Here is a 17,656-nt window from a genome sequence, read left to right as displayed (position 1 = left end):
AAATTATTGATAGTTATTTAGCTGAGCGTACAACCAAGATGCTGTAAGTGGCCAGAGCCCATTTCCTGTCCCTGTAACTATCTTAGCTGACACAGTTTGGAAGAACATGATGTGCCGCTACAGAGCGTGGCATTTTGAAGTGTCTGGAAGTACAAGGCGTCCTCTGAGAAGCATTTCCAGTTAGCTCAGAAATTATCTTTATGATCTCATCTCGTGCATTTCATGAAGACATCGGTGTTATCTTCACTCTCTCACATCGCTGTACCTGTGGAGTGTCGTGGCTCTTCTTGCTGAAGTTCTGTATAAACTCCACCAGTCCATGAACCACCAGCTTCACCGCCAGCATCACGCTCTCCAGCTCCTCCCAGGATGGTGCTGGAGCATCTGCAAATGAATCAATGGCACGCGGTGAGTTCAGTACGGAAAGAACAGAATCTCACGTACAACGATCTGACACGAGGAAGGAAAGAAAAGCACAAATTTAAACTTATATACACATGAGAGGCTGCACAGTGGCTTGGTTTTCTCCGTGTAGAGAAAAGATAGAAAGATGCAATGACTACATCTTCACCCTCCGAACCCCAAAACCCATCGGCAGTTTATGAAAGAAATGTTATCCTTCACGGCCCAACCTGAGATCATTTTGTGTGGAGTTTGCAAGTTCTCCCTGTGCCTGTGAGGGTTTTCTCCAGGTTCTCCGGCTTCCTCCCACAGTCAAAAACATGTTGAGGTTAATTAGTGATTCTATATCGTCCGTACATATGATTGTGAGTGTGACTGCTTGTCTTTATGTGTAGCTGTGTGATAGAAAGTTGCCTGTCCAGGGTGTTCCCTACCTTCACCCTAAATCAGCAGGGATACACTCCAGCACCCCATGACTAAGCAGTATACAGATAATGGATGGATTTATACACAAAAGCGTAAAAACTGCTGTATTAGATAAGACTGTTAAAGTGCAAATTGTTGAATGTGTAGTATGTATCAAAAGTAAGAAGTTGAATGTGTAGTAGATCCTTTAGAAAATACTGAATAAACTACAGACTCTCTGAAAACCATTTAACCATGGATAAATTCTTTATACTTTCTGGATGAGGACAGATGCACTTTCTCCATTAAACATTCGGCTAATCAAAAGAGACACCAAAGGCAAAAAAAAGGATAGAAAAACAAAATCAAGAGATTAGAATCGGAATCACTGCTCTCTGTAAGGTGCAGGTAGAGCCATTCTTTGAGTTAGCATCCAGTAATGTCATGGCATTGTTGACCACGTTCACCACCTTAGCTTTAGCATGCTAACATGTGCTAGTTAACACAAACTATACCCGACTTTGGTCCAAGTGTTTGGTCAGAAACCAAAAGTTTGGACAGTTTAAAAATAAATTAAATTCAATTTCACTTAAGGAAAAGCTAAAATATTGCAAACGGTGTTAAAATTCATCCTGGGGGGGCATGTATGTCTGCTCCAAATGTAAAATGTCAAATCAAAACGATCTGCCCCTTATTTATGTAGATATTTTGCTGAAAGCCTCAAATGTCAAACTTTAGATGTCCCTTTAGCTTATATTTAACCATCTGAACACTAAAAACTGCTGGTGATGTTCAAAGTCATGTTTTTTTTTTTAAGAAAATCCAAAGTTACTGTAAAGAAAGAAACTGTAAAAAAAAAAAAAAGGAAGAATTGTCAGATTATCAACTTTCTGTTGGTCCTTCACCTTCAAATAATAGAAGGGCTGTGTTCTTTATTTACAAAAATAACATCTAACCAGATTCCGTACAAAACAAAAAAATTCTGCGCTCCTTGGCATAACCAGGAAGCCATGAATGACTCAGCTTTGACCAACAGTAATGTGACAAAAATTCAGAGACTTTTCAGGTAAACTGCAGAAAGAAAACAGTAAATAATTACAGAAAGAAATGAAAAATGTAAGAAGTAAAATACCTACATGATCTGTTTTAGTTTACATGGACACTCAAAGAACCTTTCTTTTTATTATTTATTGCATTACAACGGTGTTATACTACAGGGAATATATTTTTGAGTTCTCTTTACTTCTGTGCTGTTTTCATAGAGCTGCAGAAAAACACTGATGATTAAAAGGAGGTTTAAAATGACCAGGAAATGTAATATCTAAGAAATGAATCCAGTTGTGGACACTGGTTCTATCTTTCTCTTTTTCTGTCATATTTCAGCTATCTATAGCTAATAAACCCATAAAATCCCCCAACAATAATTCTAAAATGCCATCCCCGTGGCAGTCAGGAGGTCGCCAAAGTCAGCAGATTTCATTCACCCAAGTCAGTAAATGTCTGCACAAGATTCCATGGCAATCCATCAAATCGTTGTCCAGACATTTCAGTTTTAATTAAGTTATGAACAGACTGACAGGCTGCCGTTTCCATCCCTGGAGCCAAGTATCATCCATTTAGCATCTCTCCTGCCTTGATTTTGTAGTTTCCAAACACTTCCTGTTGGAGGTGATACAGCAGCACAGCAGGTAGAGCATCCCTGCAGCATCTTTCACTTCACACTATAGACTAATTACATATCTGTGTTAATGTAGCGTGAATTACACAGAATTTAAATGAATCTTATTGTCGATCTGTCATTGTGCCTGAAGCAGATTTACCCCATAACTGCAACACAGAATACATTCCTGAGTGCCGAGTGAATATTTAAACATTCAAACACGCATCGAACAAGATGCTTAGTCACTGTGTTTTGATTACTAAATCTTTAACAAACGAGATGAATCACAGTTTTGCATTTTCTGTTTTGCACTTGCAAATTGCGTTTTGGTGAGCGAGGGCCACCGATTCTCTTATCATTTATTCTGAGAAGTGCTGAACATTCAGAGTAAGAATCTATCTGGAGGAACGGTGTTACACAGAGCGCCGTACCTGGGTTGTGATCTATGTTGGCCAGTAGCTCTAAGTGTGGTCTAAGGCTTGTGAGGTTGGCAGGGTCTCCTGTCCTTTGCAGAACGATTGTCAGCTCCTGAACGCTCTTTGCAAAAGACTCTGGAGACTGTAACTAGAGCAGACAAAAGAAGAGGGAGAACAGATATCATCATATTGTATTCATGCAGTGCTTCTATTCTCTAGGAACTTGGTATCAAAAGGGGATTTAGCTGAGACTAGAAAGGCAGCAGGAACGGCCTGTTACTGTGAGGTTCTGGATCTTAACGGCACCTTGTCGATGATGGACTGCATATGTGACTTGTGGACCAGGTCTCCGTACAGCAGAGAAGACCACTGCTCGGGGGAGATTCTCAGACCGGCCTCCATGGCGATGTGGACGATCTGAGCGTCGTGTTCTCTCCTCAGAGCCTCGTACGTCCGAAACTCTTCCTTCAGCTGCATCAGCGAGGAGTCCTCATCCCGCTTAGTCACCTGACGGACAGAGAGCGAATCAGAAAGAGGGAAGATGAAAGACGAGGAAGTGAATGTAGAGACAGAAGAGAATATTATGATCCTTTCTTAGACTTTTGGTTCCAGCACTGATCCAACAGAGGAACAATCAAACCTTTACATGAGCTCGAAATGAAACTTCACTCACTCTGGCCCCTTAAGAACAGTTTTACTTTCTGATATCTCTGCTTGCAAGAAAATGTAGTTCTTTCTTTTAATGTTGTTCACAGAGCATTATGTTTGTGTGGGCAGAAAATCTATCTGTCCTATAGCTATTGTAATTTTGAACCCACCATGAAACCACCTACTTTTCATTTACATTTTAATAATAAATATGCTTCGTAATTACTCTGGAACAGCTTCATGTTTGTTTATTCTGCCCTCGGTGTGCATTTAATTGGCGTTATCCACTGAGATCAGTAAAAGTTTCTCTTTAGGGTGAAATATTCCATATTTCCCAGATAAATGCAACAGAATGTACAGACTTTCATGCATGTGTGGTGTCTTCAGACTTACAAACTCAATTACAGATCATCTGAAGGGGTTCTTCCCTTCTCAGAATCTGCCCTATGAGTAATCATCATAAGACACCAGCATGTTCACCACCACACATCAGATTCAGTCTTTGACTTCTCGCTGCTGTACATTCTCTCATTATCTCTTCATCTATCATCTTTCTCGGTATCTCTGTCTGTCTGTCCTGCGAGGCGGGGCAACAAGGGCAAATATAGACCGCTGTTGCATCACGAGCAGATAGCTTGCATTTCTGCCCTGCCAGCGATGTCTGTCATCAGATAACAGGCACCAAAATACACACACTCACAAAATATATCCATAGAAGCCCATATCCCTATTACATATATTTTATGAAACAGGTGCTATCAGTCTTTAGGGGTGATAAAACAACGGTCAAACTGGCTCAGGATCATTCAGAGATCAGTAAACAGCTGAGCCATTCCTCCACACCTGTGCAATAAACAGTATTCTAATGGATATGTTTACTACTTGATGCACTAAGAACAGCATTCTCTGCTTTTTGCACTGCATCATCATGTAGCAATTATCATTTTGCACTACTGTGATTATATATTCCTTTCTAGCTCGTAAATACTTGTACGTATTGTGCTCTATTTATTTTATTACTACTATTTTATCCCCGTTCTTCTTTCTATAGCTTCTTTTTTTATTATTGTTCTCTTTCCATATTCATAGGGTGACACCAACATATGTACTTGGCCATTAAAACTGATTCTGATTCTGATCCGTATTTGGCAGGGGGCTTCCCAAAGCTCACCTAGACCCTTTGATAAATAAAGACCATCATTGTTTGTGTTTGATTTAATTAAGCTGTAAGAGTTTTGGAAAGCACTTCTTAAAGTTGATGATGCAAAAAAAAGATGTTAATTTGAAGCATTACCTTGGCACCACAGGAATCTGTGGTGGTAAATGAGGATCTATTTAAACACCCTTCATTAATGAGGTCATTTATTATGGCTAGGCTTCTTGGGACGGCACCAAACTGAGGTTCTTTTGTCAAATTCAAAGAGCTGTGGTTCGTTTGATTTAAATGGAGCAGCTCGCTCGCATGTTCCGGTATCTGCACATGCTTGTGGTTTCCTCATGTGTCTACAGTAGATTATTCAGACCGTCTGTACCTTGAAGCAGGAGGCCCTGTAGAGCAGCTGCACCACGTGTCCGATGCTGGTTTTGGAGGCCTGGGGGAACCGAGCCTCCAGCTTCTGGACTACAAACAGCACCAACACCTTCCTGGACAGAGCTGAGCCGTCCTCCAGAGCCAGCAACACGAGCTTCAGCGCATCTTCTTGCATAGCTGATGAGTGGAAGTGGGAGGAAGAAACAGGACAGAGGGAATGACAGAATGACAACAGGAGAGTATGAAGAGGAAGAGAAGAAAGAATCGGAGAAAAATATTCAGCACAAACACATTGAGTCACAGGTGAGCATACATATGCATGCCGACGCTGCAAACAACCCATATTTTAATTTTCTCCACTGATTAAATAAAGACTAAACCACTGACGAGTCTATTTAGAACACACGGAGGTTCTTAGAATTGGGTGTCCTCAGAAAGGAACTCATTCTGTTATCATGATGAGAAATATTTTCCCAGTCAGAATCTGCCCTATGAGTAATCATCACAGGACACCCGGTTCCAGCAGCAGCAGCCAGTTTGATGAGACAGTATAAACAGGCAGCAACGGCAACTTCTAAACACGATGCACCTAGATGCCTGAAAAAGGCCAGATATTCCTTTAGATATTCACTTTCAGGGAGGCTTTAATGTCTAACAGTCAAGAACTTCCGAGAATAAGCCCAATAGACCTAGCGTAGTGATGAAAAAGTTAGCATGAAAGAGCCCATATTATGCACATTTACTTTGTATGCTGTAATGTTAAAAAAAAACTCACTATTTTTCTCATATTGTACAGCTGACTGCTCCCCTTGTAGTGTAATATTCTTTGAAAGTGAATGACGATGTAATCCTGGCAAATGCTATTTGAATTGATGAGTAGTATATTTATGTGTGTGAAGTGCTTAATGTTGAATATTCTCATAACCACCGATGCTTTGATTGTGTTGAATGTGTGTGAAGGAAAAGAAGGCCTAGAAACTGTAAGGATGGCTGAAGGGTTGATGAGAGATCACAAGGTAGATTTTGTAACTTTGATGCTTTCTAGGAGATGAAATGGGGTGTATACTTACTGCATTGTAACTTTTAACATATATCGAAATCATGATAATACACACAAGTATATCATGCATGAAATCTGTCACAAGATAATGAGGGTAAGACGGGAAGCAAATGTTAGAACATTCTCTGTGAATCATAACCTAATGATAACCCAATGTCTACTTTAAAGTAACACCTAACAATGGCATAAGATATCTTGGTGACAAGATTTGACCAACAGATTAAGGAAAGATATAATGGTGTCAGAACTGTCACACCAATAATATGCCATATAGTCGTGGAAAAATGACCAACTCTCACAGTACAAAAGACGATGCACAGCTCAGTATCTTTAGATGTTCTTGCTGTGTTATCATCACTGAGAAATGCTCAAGGACTTGCTGTCGACAATAAACCCTGCTGAACTCGAATGCTGACTTCTCTTGGTGTTTTTTTGAAGATCTTAAACATCTTAGACTCTGGCCCTTGATTTGTGACTTAGTTTCCACTTCATCACCCTCCAAAAAAAAGAAAAAAGAAAACGATCATCTCCGATTGGTCAACTGGCTCAATAAAAGTGAGGCAACGTTTGGTACGTGCCTAACTTAGAGATGTACGTGTTCAGGTAGAGAGATGTAGCTCGAACAGAAGCAGCTGCACTGAGGAAATAACGGCAGATAAGGAAGCTGTTCATTCTTTTGTTTGAGCTCATGCAAAACTAGCCGACAGACAGGCACCATGCAAATGTGTTACACGGTGATGTAGATAAGTAACGGAAGTACGGCCTGGAATTCACACAGGGTGTTTGGGGCAGGTAAAGGTCCAGCAATTTCTGGTGCATTTCACTTTCTATGTGAAACGGTGTGTCTCCCCGGAGCTCATTTGCTCTACTTAATGCAAATTTGATGCGGCATGCAGAGGTCCAACGCATCGTGAAACTTTCGTCAAACATCTAAACTAGCTGTTGGTGAACTAAAACGAGGGCAGATTCAGCTACTGCAGCTTATTTCTTGCCTCAAATGCTTTCAGAAACACTTTTCGCTGAACTTTTTTCGTAATAAAGAGAAACTCTGAGACCAAGCCGCCATGTTGGTCCGGTTTGATTGTGTTCTTTTTATTAAGTTGAGATAATCATGACAGATATTTCTTTTTTGCCAATATATCAAATTTTATATGGAAAACAACGAATTGTTAGCCTAGCTGCGCTAGACAACCCACGGCAACGAATTTAATTCTCTGCCAGGGTGGGTCTAGTTGCCCTCCATAAGGGTCGAGGTTGGATGCTCCTAAAACTGGCCAGACGAATTACCATGAAGTGTAGAGTCAGAAGGCGGGTGTAACTAAGTGACGACAGAGGCGCGACGATTCTGACAGAAACAACCGGCGCACAATAAACAGTTATGTTTCGTCTCGGCTTTGGCCACAGCCCTTAAAGATTTGAAGCTAAAATTCAACTTGAAAGATAAACAAAGGACGGCACTGAAGTGTTTCATTGAGAAGAAAGACGTATTTGGACTTATGTCGACGGGATATGGCAAATCCTTAATATACCAGTTGGCTCCGCTGGTTGGGAAGCTAATGGGACTTAGCCACAATCCGGCGCTCGAGGAACTACGTCAGCCTATTTGTTGCGCTGATTGGTTCTATACCTACCCAATTGCTGCAGAGTGATTTGAAAGACAACCTTTTACCTCGCCTCCCTCCCTGTCGAGCGTTCCTAGACCCTTGTGTCTTAAGAGCTGGGTCTAGCGCGGCTAGGCTAACGAATTGTATCTGTGTCCCAGAAATCACTTCCAACTAGGTGACCAATTACAAAAACACCTCTCAAGGAAGTGTGTTAATTCCAGATCACATGACCTGCTCCACATGATGTCATTTCCTCCTGAAGAAAAGACTGGGCTTTCTGAGTTATTTAATATAAAGTAGTGTGTGAGTCAAGTGTGGATTTATGGCATGTCAACAGGTTTATTACAATATCTTCAGGAATAACTTTCAATTTTACTCAATTGTATATATAATATTTAGAAGAATCTTTCTGTAAAAATACCATGTGGTGTTTGGTTATAGGCGGCCATGTTGATTTTAGGCCTGAAAACAGCAAAAATGTCAACTATGATCCAAAAGACCCAGCTGCACTGCCTCAATTCCCAACATCACCTTTAAAGCTTGACTGTTCTAAATTTGTAATTGGTGATGAATCATTTTCAAAACGTTTCCACTTACATCCATCACATGACAGCAAATATGTCTAAGTCGTTACACTCACCAGGTCCCAGAAACTGGCAGCCCCGTGCCCTCACTGCTGCCCAGAGGTTGGCCGAGAGCTGCTGGGGGTTCTGGTGCTGCAGGATGAGCTCAGTTACGGTTCGTTCCCCCAGAGAGCGTCCGGCCCGCACCGCCCTCACCCGACCCTCCTCCTCCACCAGCTGGCAGTTCACCAACGTCACCAGCTTCCTCTGCATGGGCCGACTGAGCACGCTCGGACTCAGCGTGGCCACACCTGTGACAAGAGGCAGCCGTGGAGTTACACTGTGTACCTGTCATTTAAAAATTTTAAGAGAAGATGAACCTTTATTGCTCCCCATGTCAGGTGAAATTTCCAGTGTTACAGCAGCAACATCTTTCTAACGATATGGACAGTAACAATAATAATAATTACAATAACAATAATATGTACAATATATACAAGAATGAATGAAAACAGTATTACTACTCTAAATAACATCAGCATAAAGTGGCTTGTGGAATAAATGTAAGTGCAGATTTTACTGTGGTTTAACCCTCCTGCTGTTTTCATTTACAGGGACCAAAAATAGTGTTTCCATGTCTGAAAAAAAGCCAAAAATTTAACAAAAAAATTCCCCAAATTTCTGAAAATTTGCAAAACCTTCGGAAAGAAAATTCCAATAATTTCTTGAAAGTTTCCCTTAAAAGTTAGATTTTTTTTTTAAAAATCCCCCAAATTTGGCAAGAAAATTCTTGTAAATATTTTCAAAAAACGAGCAAAAAATTCTAAAAATATCTAAAGCAATTACATATATATCAGTAAAACTTCTAGTATTTTCTTTAAGAACATTCACAAAAAATCAACCAAAATCCAGCAAAATTTGCTGGATTTTGGTAAAAAAAATTGCGAATGTTCTTAAGAAAAAAAATTTAACACTTCTGTTTTTTTCCACCAAAAAATGTTCAAAAATTTCCCAAAAATATTGAACATGTGGACATCAGAAGTTTCACTGTGAAAATATTTTTTTCCCACATTTTCAAGCTTTAAAACGGGTCAGTTTTAACCCGCAAGACGACACGAGGATTAACATAATATCATATAGTCCAGTTTATGTTAACATCAGCCAGTGATGCTGACATTGTAAAGGCTTACATCAGATTAAATGAATGACCTGTCATCGCTCTCCTTTTTTTGCAGGATTTTTGATTTCACCTTCATGGAACAATATCTGATCAAAAGCAATACAATTTCAACCTCCTACACCAAAAAGAACAGCTGCAATCCAAGCCTGTTACAACCAGCTTTGCACTGTAGGTGGATTTAAAGGCTGATGTTGCATCTAACCTCCCACCAAATTCTCCCTTTTTGTTGCTCTACAGAGATAAGATATTATCGACTGTGAATTGTCAAAGTGATGCTAATAGTCAAAAATGACGAAAGCTGCCGCTGTGCCGTCAACCGGAATTGGCAGAACAAGTCCTGGAACTGCCGGTCATTTTCACTAATGTGTTATCAGAGAGCTGAGTTTTCCTCCAGATCCATAAAAGCACAGAAGCTTCCAACGTCATGAGGAGTGTGAGGAGCACGAATGCCAAGTAACGCAGGCAGGCAGCTCAGACTGCAGCCCACGCACATCGGGCACCAAGAGCTTCATTCTCTTTCACAAATGTACCATCGTTTCCGTCGCCATGCGCTGTGCACGTATGCAAACCGTACCTTTTGCTCCGCTGATGGGCTTCAGGTAGAGAGCCAGCTCTTCTACACAAACCCTGCAGACCTCGTAGTGTTCGACCTCCGCTGCACTGCTCAGGCTCACCGGCTGAACATCTGGGACCTGAAGCACACAACATGTATGAGCACACCAACAGCAGCAGAATCACTCACATGATGACTTGTTCACTGGAAAAAAAAAATGTTCCTCTCAAAACAAGAAAAAAAAACTTATTTCAAGGAACTTTTACCTTGAACTAAGTGAAAAAAATCTGCCAATAGAACGAGTGAAAAATGGCTTCGTCAGATTTCTTTAGAATACTGAGAGCTTAAAATTAGCTGGGAAAACTTATTTTAAACTATATTTTACCAGGATTGTAAAGCTTAGGTGTCTTAACCCTCCTGTTGTCCTCATTTACGGCACCAAAAAATATTGTTCTCTTGCCGGGAAAAAAAACTGAAATTCAGCAAAAAATTCCCCAAAATTTATAAAAACTGGCAGAATCTTTAGGAAGAAAGTTGCCTAAAAGTTTCCCTTAAAAGTTTTATGTAAAAAAAAATCTAAATTTGGTCAGAAATAAAAAGTAAAAAATAAAAAAAATCTAAAAATTATAAATATGTTAAAAAATTTAATAAAAATCTTCCAAAAAAATCCTAAAAATATCTAAAGTGATTGCATATATATCAGTAAAGTTCTAATATTTTCTTTAAGAAAAATCAACCAAAATCAACCAAAATCACTGGATTTTGGTTGATTTTTTTTTCCCCAAATTTTCTGAAAGACACATTTTTTTCCCATTTCTTTTTTTCCACCAAAAATGTGGAAGGTTTCACTGTGAAAATATATTTTTTTCCCACATTTTAAACTTCAAACCGGGTCAATTTGATTCGCAGAACGACACGAGGGTTAAACTTATTTTGAGTTTTCTTATAAAATTCCCCTCAAAACAAGATCATTTAAAGATTGTATGACTTAACAAGACATTTAAGATGCATTGTCATCTTGTTAAAATGTCACTTATTAAGTGAATTTATCTTAAATCAAGTGGAATGAGACATTTTGACTAAAAACAAGACACGCAAACTTGGTAAGATTTTGCGTTTTTGCAGTGTTCCTGCCTCACCTGAGCTCCGACCAGCTGCAGCAGGGCGCAGTTGACCGGCAGCAGGTCGATATCGGTGCTGATGGGCGTCTGGTCGAAGGGGCAGGCCTTGCGGTGCAGCTTGTGCAGGCAGGTCTTGCACACCGTGTGGGAGCATCCCAGACTGATGGGCTGGTGGCCGCTGCTGTCGAACTCATTGTAGCAGATGGGACAGGACAGGAACTCTGTCCACTGGGCCGCCTGCACCGGCATCCTGCCACCACACCACTGAGAGAGGCGGGACCGAGCTCAGGGGGAACGCATGTCAACGGGCCCCGACAACAGCACCTGCTCGCCAGCGCCAACGGTGACTGCAGGAAGGAAAAAAGAACAAAGTGTGTTAGGAACATCTTGACATTAGCTCAGGGGTGTCAAACTGATCTTGGTTCAGGGGCCACATTCAGCCCAATCTGATCACAAGTGGGCCCGACCAGTAACATCACAGCATAATGACCCATAAATAACCAAAACTTCAAATTTTCCTTTGTTTTAGAGCAAAAATTCATCTCATTAATGTTCACATTTAATGAACTATCTTTTAACAAAACGTTTTGAGCAACCTGAAATTTTTTAAGAAAAATAAATTCAGTTTCAACAACATTATGCCTCAGTTTATCATTTACACATTACAACTTTCGGATCACAGTGTGTCTACAAAGGAACACAACATTTAGTCACAGCTATCTGGAACTGAGCAGGTAATATTTTACTGTATGATCAGAAGGACAAAAGTCAACCCAAAAAAACACAAAAAACAACAAAAACAAGACAAAATATTTAAAAAATTAGACATGAAATGACAAAAACAAGACACAAAGCAACAAAAGCAGGAAAGAAAACGATAAAAATAAGACAAAAACATAAGTGAGACAATAAGGAAATGCAAAACGCCAAAAACAAGAAACAAAACGACAAAAATGTGAGACAACCGACACAAAACAAAACAGAGACAAAAAAAGTTACAAAGTGACAAAGATATAGACAAACACAAACGAGACATAAAATGGCAAAAGTAAGAAACAAAACGATCACATGACCTGCTCCACATGATGTCATTTCCTCCTGAAGAAAAGACTGGCCAGACTCAAAGGTTTTCTGACTTATTTAATATAAAGTAGTCAACAAGTTTACTACAATATCTTTATTAATACCTTTCAATTTCAACTTTACTCACTTATATACATATAGAATATCTAGAACAATCTTTCTGTAAAAATGCCATGTGGTGTTTGGTTATAGGCGGCCATGTTGGTTTTAGGCCTGAAAACAGCAAAAATGTGAACTATGATAAAAAAAAGTCCAGCAATTATATTCTGACCCAGATGTATTCATTGCATGCATGTGTGTTCCTATTTCCTCACCTCATATTTTGCTTTACAAAAACACAAAAAGCAACACTTTGTTCATTATGTATCATGACATATACTGAGTGCAAACATTTCCAGACAGTCTGTTGTAAGAGCAGACAATGGCCCCCTATCTCCTCTAAACTCGTGTGCGTCACGTTCACTAGATAAAGGTGCAGCGGTAATATTATTACACTTTGAGCTCTATCAAGAGCAATAAGCATTAAGCCGAGTACAAAGGAAGTCTTCAACCTCTCTTGCCATAAAAGCCAGAAATTTATTTGATCTAATGCGGGCTATAAAAGCCCTCGTCCTCTCAAAAGAAGAAGCTGCCAAACTCTTGCAACACAGACTGCATTAAAAGGCAGCTCCTCATTGTGAAAATAGTCCAGGTGAAAGAGACGATAAGAATAAAAGGAAGGTAGAGGACAGAACTCGTTAAACAGCACAGTTTGAGAACTGCTTTGTTTGCTTTTCATTCTGTGTTGCAGTGAAGACAATTTCCTTCTGGAGAAGCCACAAACAAAAGTGTGAGGTTGAATATTTATTTTTACTTTAAAGGTGCCATCAGTCATGCAGAATCACTCTTGGTTTGCTCTCCAAAACACACTTTCTCCGGCCTGAGCTCATGTTGAATTACAGGAATACAACATGCAGACGGCTGATAAACACAGACGGTAATGCAGATGGAGTTGAATAACAGCAGCATCCTGTTTCACGGACAGTTTCTAACCTGTTTTCTTTGTTTATGTCTCATGTTCCCAAACAGCTTTCACTTGTTCTAACAGTTCCCAAGGCTGCGCTGACCTGACAAACCAGCTGAATACAGATTTCCGATTTAGACGAGAATAATCAAACAGAAAACCACCACATGGACAGAAGAATTATTTAGTCCGTGCATTTTCTGCAGGCAGGAATTAGAAGAAGCAGATTATTTGGTTTTAATTACATTTTTAATCTCACAGACATAAAAAAAAAAACTACGACAATTTTGTATGTGTAAGTGACAAAATGTGGAAAAAGGGGATCCTGATTTATTTTACTACTAATTATTGCTATTAAGATCCAAATGTAACTGCTGTTTTAATGACATATTATGATTATTGTGATTTTAGAGTGTGAAATACAGAAACACAGCAGCACCACAAAAATGAGCATTAGAGTTTTTAAATATTAAAAAAAACTTTTTTTCATTTTTGTTTCATTTTTCAGTTATTGTCTCAACTAATCAATCCATCGTTTGCTCAATAAATGTTGAAAAATGGTGAAAAATGTTAATCACTGTTTCCCAAAGCCGATCCTGAAATGTCTTACTTTACCCACAATCCAAAAATACTCGAAATACTGTCACGGAAGAACAAAAAAAATTGGATTTAAGAAGCTAGCATCTGAGAATTTAGCTATTTTTTCTTTAAGACATGCCTCTAAATGATGATTTAAAGAACAGAACAGTTGGACAACTAAACGCTGAAGCTCTGATGTAAACACCACTGTAAAATTTTTAAAAAAGAAGTTATTTTTAAGGTAAAGTTCTGGCAGCTGTGGTTGCCAGACCGCAACTGTAAAATTAGTTTAAAACATTTTCTTCTTTTACTGCAAAGAAATGTATCAATGCTGTTGATTTTACTTTTTAAAAACGTGTTTCATTCCATATTGTACTCTAAAAAAGTTTTAACCTTTAAAAAATGTTTAGTTTTACATGAAAATGCCATATAAAATAATGTTTATGTTACTTATTATAAATATTACAGCATTTTTCTGTTCACAACATTTTGCTTATTTAACATTTAATATGTGTATTTTTAGTGGCGACACACAGTTTATTCAAAAATCGCGATTACAGCTGTCATAAACATTATCGCATACGTCCTTTAATAACAGAAAAGTATATCAATTTGACCGGTACAAACTTTATTTTTTACATTAAATAAATGCAAAAGTGCTACTTGTTATAAATATTACAGCAGGTTTCCATTATCAGCACAACAACATTTACATTTAACTGTGAAAAACTGTTTTCTTTTTGAGAAATAAATGCAAAAATGACAGCACTGATGTTACACATATGACAGTATTTTTCCATTGAATAACTGTGCAAGAGAAAGGAAACACACGTTTTCAAGAATGATTTTTTTTCCCGATTAACTTCTTTACGGTGATTCAGTGTCATAAAAACAGCATCGAACTGTTTCACAGATTTTTACTGTCATGGCTTGATTTTTTTTTTTTTTTTACAGCGACCTTATTGAGAGATATTACTGTTTTAGCTGCTGACAGCCTCCACAGAACGTCACATGAGCTGCCTGATGCATTCTGGTGTGACATAGACATTCATATATTTGATTTAAAAGCCTCTCAGATGAATCTCTGTATACATGATGCTTTATGACTGAGAGGAGGACGGCAGAAGCCACTGAGAAGAAAAGACAAATGGTAAACAAGTATTGGTCGGACAAAGACGGAGCCGCAGACTGAACTAATAAAAACATGTTGCAGCTAACATGGGCAAAGTGAATGTCAGACTGGTCTGCTCACATCTGCAGCACCAATATCACTAACATACCACTAATGCATGCTTTACCTCAATTGTGCATATTCAAAATCCTGTCTGCTTTCACTAAAACATTCCATTTTCTGTCATGTTTCAGAACGTGTCATGCCTCCTCTTACACAACAGCCCAGTGTAAATAGACACTGACCTCCTTTCTGCTATCTGATGTATCATCCCATTAACCAAAAGTGAAACCTTTCCTAAAATAGACACAAATATTAACAGAAAAAGAGCCATCCTTCTGTCTCCATTATGCAAACGGTTTTTGGACGCAGCGTGCAGACAGTCGGCACCTGTTGCTTTCACAGTCACTTACATCTGTTCAAACCGCTCACCAAAGTAACAGCTGCTGCCCTCCGAACAGGTGCCGTAAAACGTGGAAAAAGGAGCCACTGTAATGAGTTTAGAGGTACAGTAAAGTAGCTTCAACATTAAGGAGACTGGAGAGAGCAAAACACCGCGGTTAAGTCACTGTACGGGAAAACAGAAGCAGTCTGGGTGATTTTTCTGTGCAGCAAAGAAACATTAGCTCAGCTTTAGGGGATGCAGACGACTCGTTACTCTTAATATTTAGAACATGTGCATGTATCCCCCTCAATAAAAACATCACAAAAGCAATACAGACACATGAAGAGAATATGTGTAAAAGACTGTTTGTTTCTGCATGAAAATCCTCCAGAATGCAGGAAATAAAGTGGTTCAAAATCAATCGTTACCTCTTAAATACTCAACATGGTAAAAGACGAAAACATTTTTAACAGTTTTTGGAAAATATATTATTATTCTTCCCAGCTTTGATAAATTACAGAAAATAATTTACCAAATCACAGAAAAAATATTAATTAACATATTAACCATAAAAAACTGGCACAAGAAATGGTAATTTATTATATTTTTTGACCATTTAATCAGAAAAAAAAATTCATTGTTGCAAATATTTGGCATCAATTGAAACCAAATGACATAAGCTGTATAGAAAAGATCATAAAATGGAAACATTTTTAGCAGTTTTTTTAAACGGGTTATTTCATTTTGGACAATTTACTGTTATTATTCAGATTTTCCTACATTTGTTAAATTACAGAAAATAATTTACAAAATCACAGAAAAAATTTAAAATGCTGTAATATTTTGAAGTGACACAAATTTTACTCCATGTTTCATGTTAATTTTCAAAATGTTAAAACTTTTTTTACAGTAAAAGATGGAATGAAGCAGTTCTTTTTAAGCTTAAAATCAGCAGTATCGATACATTTCTTTACTATAAATTAATAAAATGTTTCCTGGCAACCACAGCTGCCAGAATATTACCTTTTTTTTTATTGTGTATACTTACCATTATTTTCACCCTTTGTGCAGTTATTGAACGTTACAGCATCCAGCAAAATTTTTTTCTTTCTGCTTTGTTTCGACTCTTTTGAGCTTGAAAAACAACCGTAGGTGAAAAACTGAGCAGTTCTCTTTGAATCAGGAACTTTCTAGCAGAGAGGCTGAAATTGAAAGTGGAACTGCGCGCATTACGCACGACTTGTTCTCCACATTAAACGGCGAACGCGCGCCACAACTTCGCCACAAAACGCGCGCTAACCTCAGCTTCGCCTTTACCACACGCGTGCCATCCTGCCAGATTTCACGGTCGGATCTTTACGCACCTTCCACGCTGCCTCGTCTCCCCTGCGCTCGCTCCGTGGCCGCGTGGACAGCTCCGCTCCGCTCCGTCCCTGCGCGTCATGCTTCCTTCCGCGAGGAGCTCAAATATATAACACGGATCGCAGCCATTGTGGCCTCACAAAATGAGCTGATCCCCGGTCAGAGGAGGAATGAGGTGACGCTCATGTGATGCTGCATGGGGGCTTTTATGGAGGAAGGTTATTATCTGGATAACACTCTATTCTCTGCGCGCTCTGCAGATTAGGGAGTGGCGCAAACTCTGGGGGCAACTGGTAACCGTGATTCACTGGCTGGAGTCACGTTGACAGCCACCTGTTCCTGTTCTGAGCAGCTGCCACAGCCCGGGTTGGTACAATAAGTGAGTGTGGCCTTTGCCACAGCTCCAGCCCTGTCCTCAGTGCAGAAACGCTCCCAGAGCAGGAAAAGCCTTTCACACCGCTATTAGATTAAAATGCATGAGTAGCTCACATCACAAGGGGGCTACAAAATATCATGACATACACAAGACTTCCATTACTTGCATGAATGGATCACTACTCATGTATGTAGGCAAGCAAACACACATAAGAAGCAGCCCCCACAGTCATGAATACCTCCAGTCTTGTGACAGGGAGAAGTGGGCGTGCTGCAGCAGCAGACCACAACTTCCTCATCAAGATCCTCTCCTTCGCTGATTATTTTAAAATGAGGAAACCGGCCAGTGAGCTCTGTTTGACTTCACTCAGACTCGCCGGTGGCTGCAGGACAACTTGAGGATGTGACATTTTAAGACGACGACGTCTAAATGTTCACTTCTGAAAATGGAACTGGGATTGTTGAAAGGAGGCTTTGTAGATGTGAGCAGTTATTTGTTTTAGGGGCCTGCTGAGCCACCCACTCTGCTGAGCGGAGGATGAGAAGTACATTGTG

At 39.4% G+C, this 17,656-nt stretch overlaps 1 protein-coding gene across 4 annotated transcripts in view; it reads right to left on the bottom strand.

Annotated features, from left to right (window-relative positions):
- The window catches only part of rc3h2 (ring finger and CCCH-type domains 2), a 39,360-nt gene that overhangs the window by 15,847 nt on the left and 5,857 nt on the right, over positions 1–17,656 (bottom strand). For 3 of the 4 annotated variants that reach the window (XM_022220475.2, XM_022220477.2, XM_022220478.2), the window contains exons 2-8: positions 11,162–11,490; positions 10,044–10,161; positions 8,367–8,600; positions 5,064–5,239; positions 3,190–3,390; positions 2,899–3,031; positions 266–384 (exon numbers count right to left, since the gene is read on the bottom strand). In XM_022220475.2, the coding sequence (XP_022076167.1) occupies positions 266–384; positions 2,899–3,031; positions 3,190–3,390; positions 5,064–5,239; positions 8,367–8,600; positions 10,044–10,161; positions 11,162–11,392 (1,212 nt within the window). In that variant the 5' untranslated portion in view covers positions 11,393–11,490. Of the gene's footprint in view, positions 1–265; positions 385–2,898; positions 3,032–3,189; positions 3,391–5,063; positions 5,240–8,366; positions 8,601–10,043; positions 10,162–11,161; positions 11,491–16,728; positions 16,977–17,656 lie in introns of those variants that run through there. The other variant, XM_022220476.2, reaches the window with a different exon arrangement.

This window comes from Acanthochromis polyacanthus, chromosome 18, assembly GCF_021347895.1.
Source record: "Acanthochromis polyacanthus isolate Apoly-LR-REF ecotype Palm Island chromosome 18, KAUST_Apoly_ChrSc, whole genome shotgun sequence".
Classification (NCBI taxonomy): Eukaryota; Metazoa; Chordata; class Actinopteri; family Pomacentridae; genus Acanthochromis; species Acanthochromis polyacanthus.
This window is presented reverse-complemented; position numbering and strand designations above follow the sequence as displayed.